The 461-nt window shown below is 62.3% G+C and overlaps 1 protein-coding gene across 1 annotated transcript; it reads left to right on the top strand.

The window, feature by feature from the left end:
• Positions 1–15: 15 nt before the first annotated feature.
• On the top strand, positions 16–457 carry LOC102769082 (inter-alpha-trypsin inhibitor heavy chain H4-like). Its single transcript, XM_006777453.2, has 2 exons — positions 16–234; positions 357–457. Exons 1-2 carry the CDS (start codon positions 42–44, stop codon positions 455–457), a joined length of 294 nt encoding a protein of 97 aa, XP_006777516.1. The 5' UTR covers positions 16–41.
• Positions 458–461: the final 4 nt, after the last annotated feature.

The following is a 461-nucleotide window of genomic DNA, read 5'->3' on the forward strand; positions in this document are numbered from 1 at the left end:
ACCCATCCCCCCCAACGCCAGGGTCCCCTGAGGGTGTGTCCATGCCTACGTTGCTCTCAGGAGCCGAGTTTCCCCACAGCCTCAAGATGACCATGGACAAGGCGGGGCTCCTGCTGCTCAGCAGCCCAGACAAAGTGACCATCGGCCTGCTGTCCTGGGACGGCCCTGGGCAGGGGCTTCGGCTGTTCCTGCGGGACACTGACCGCTTCTCCAGCCACGTCGGCGGCCTCCTTGGTATGAGCCCATGACCCTGGCTCAGGGCATCCTCAGACCCAGCTCTGCCTGGGAACAGGCAGTACCTGTGTCTCCCAGTCCCCGAGTCTTTATCCCTCACTGACCCACCTTTTGTCTCTCAGGCCGCTTTTACCAGGGCGTGCTCTGGGGACCCCCAGATGCCACAGATGACAGCAAGCGAACACTGAGGACTCGGGAGTTTGAGTTCAATGCCACCAGGTGACTCC

The sequence above is a fragment of the Myotis davidii genome, unplaced genomic scaffold (assembly GCF_000327345.1).
Source record: "Myotis davidii unplaced genomic scaffold, ASM32734v1 C62407002, whole genome shotgun sequence".
NCBI lineage: Eukaryota > Metazoa > Chordata > Mammalia > Chiroptera > Vespertilionidae > Myotis > Myotis davidii.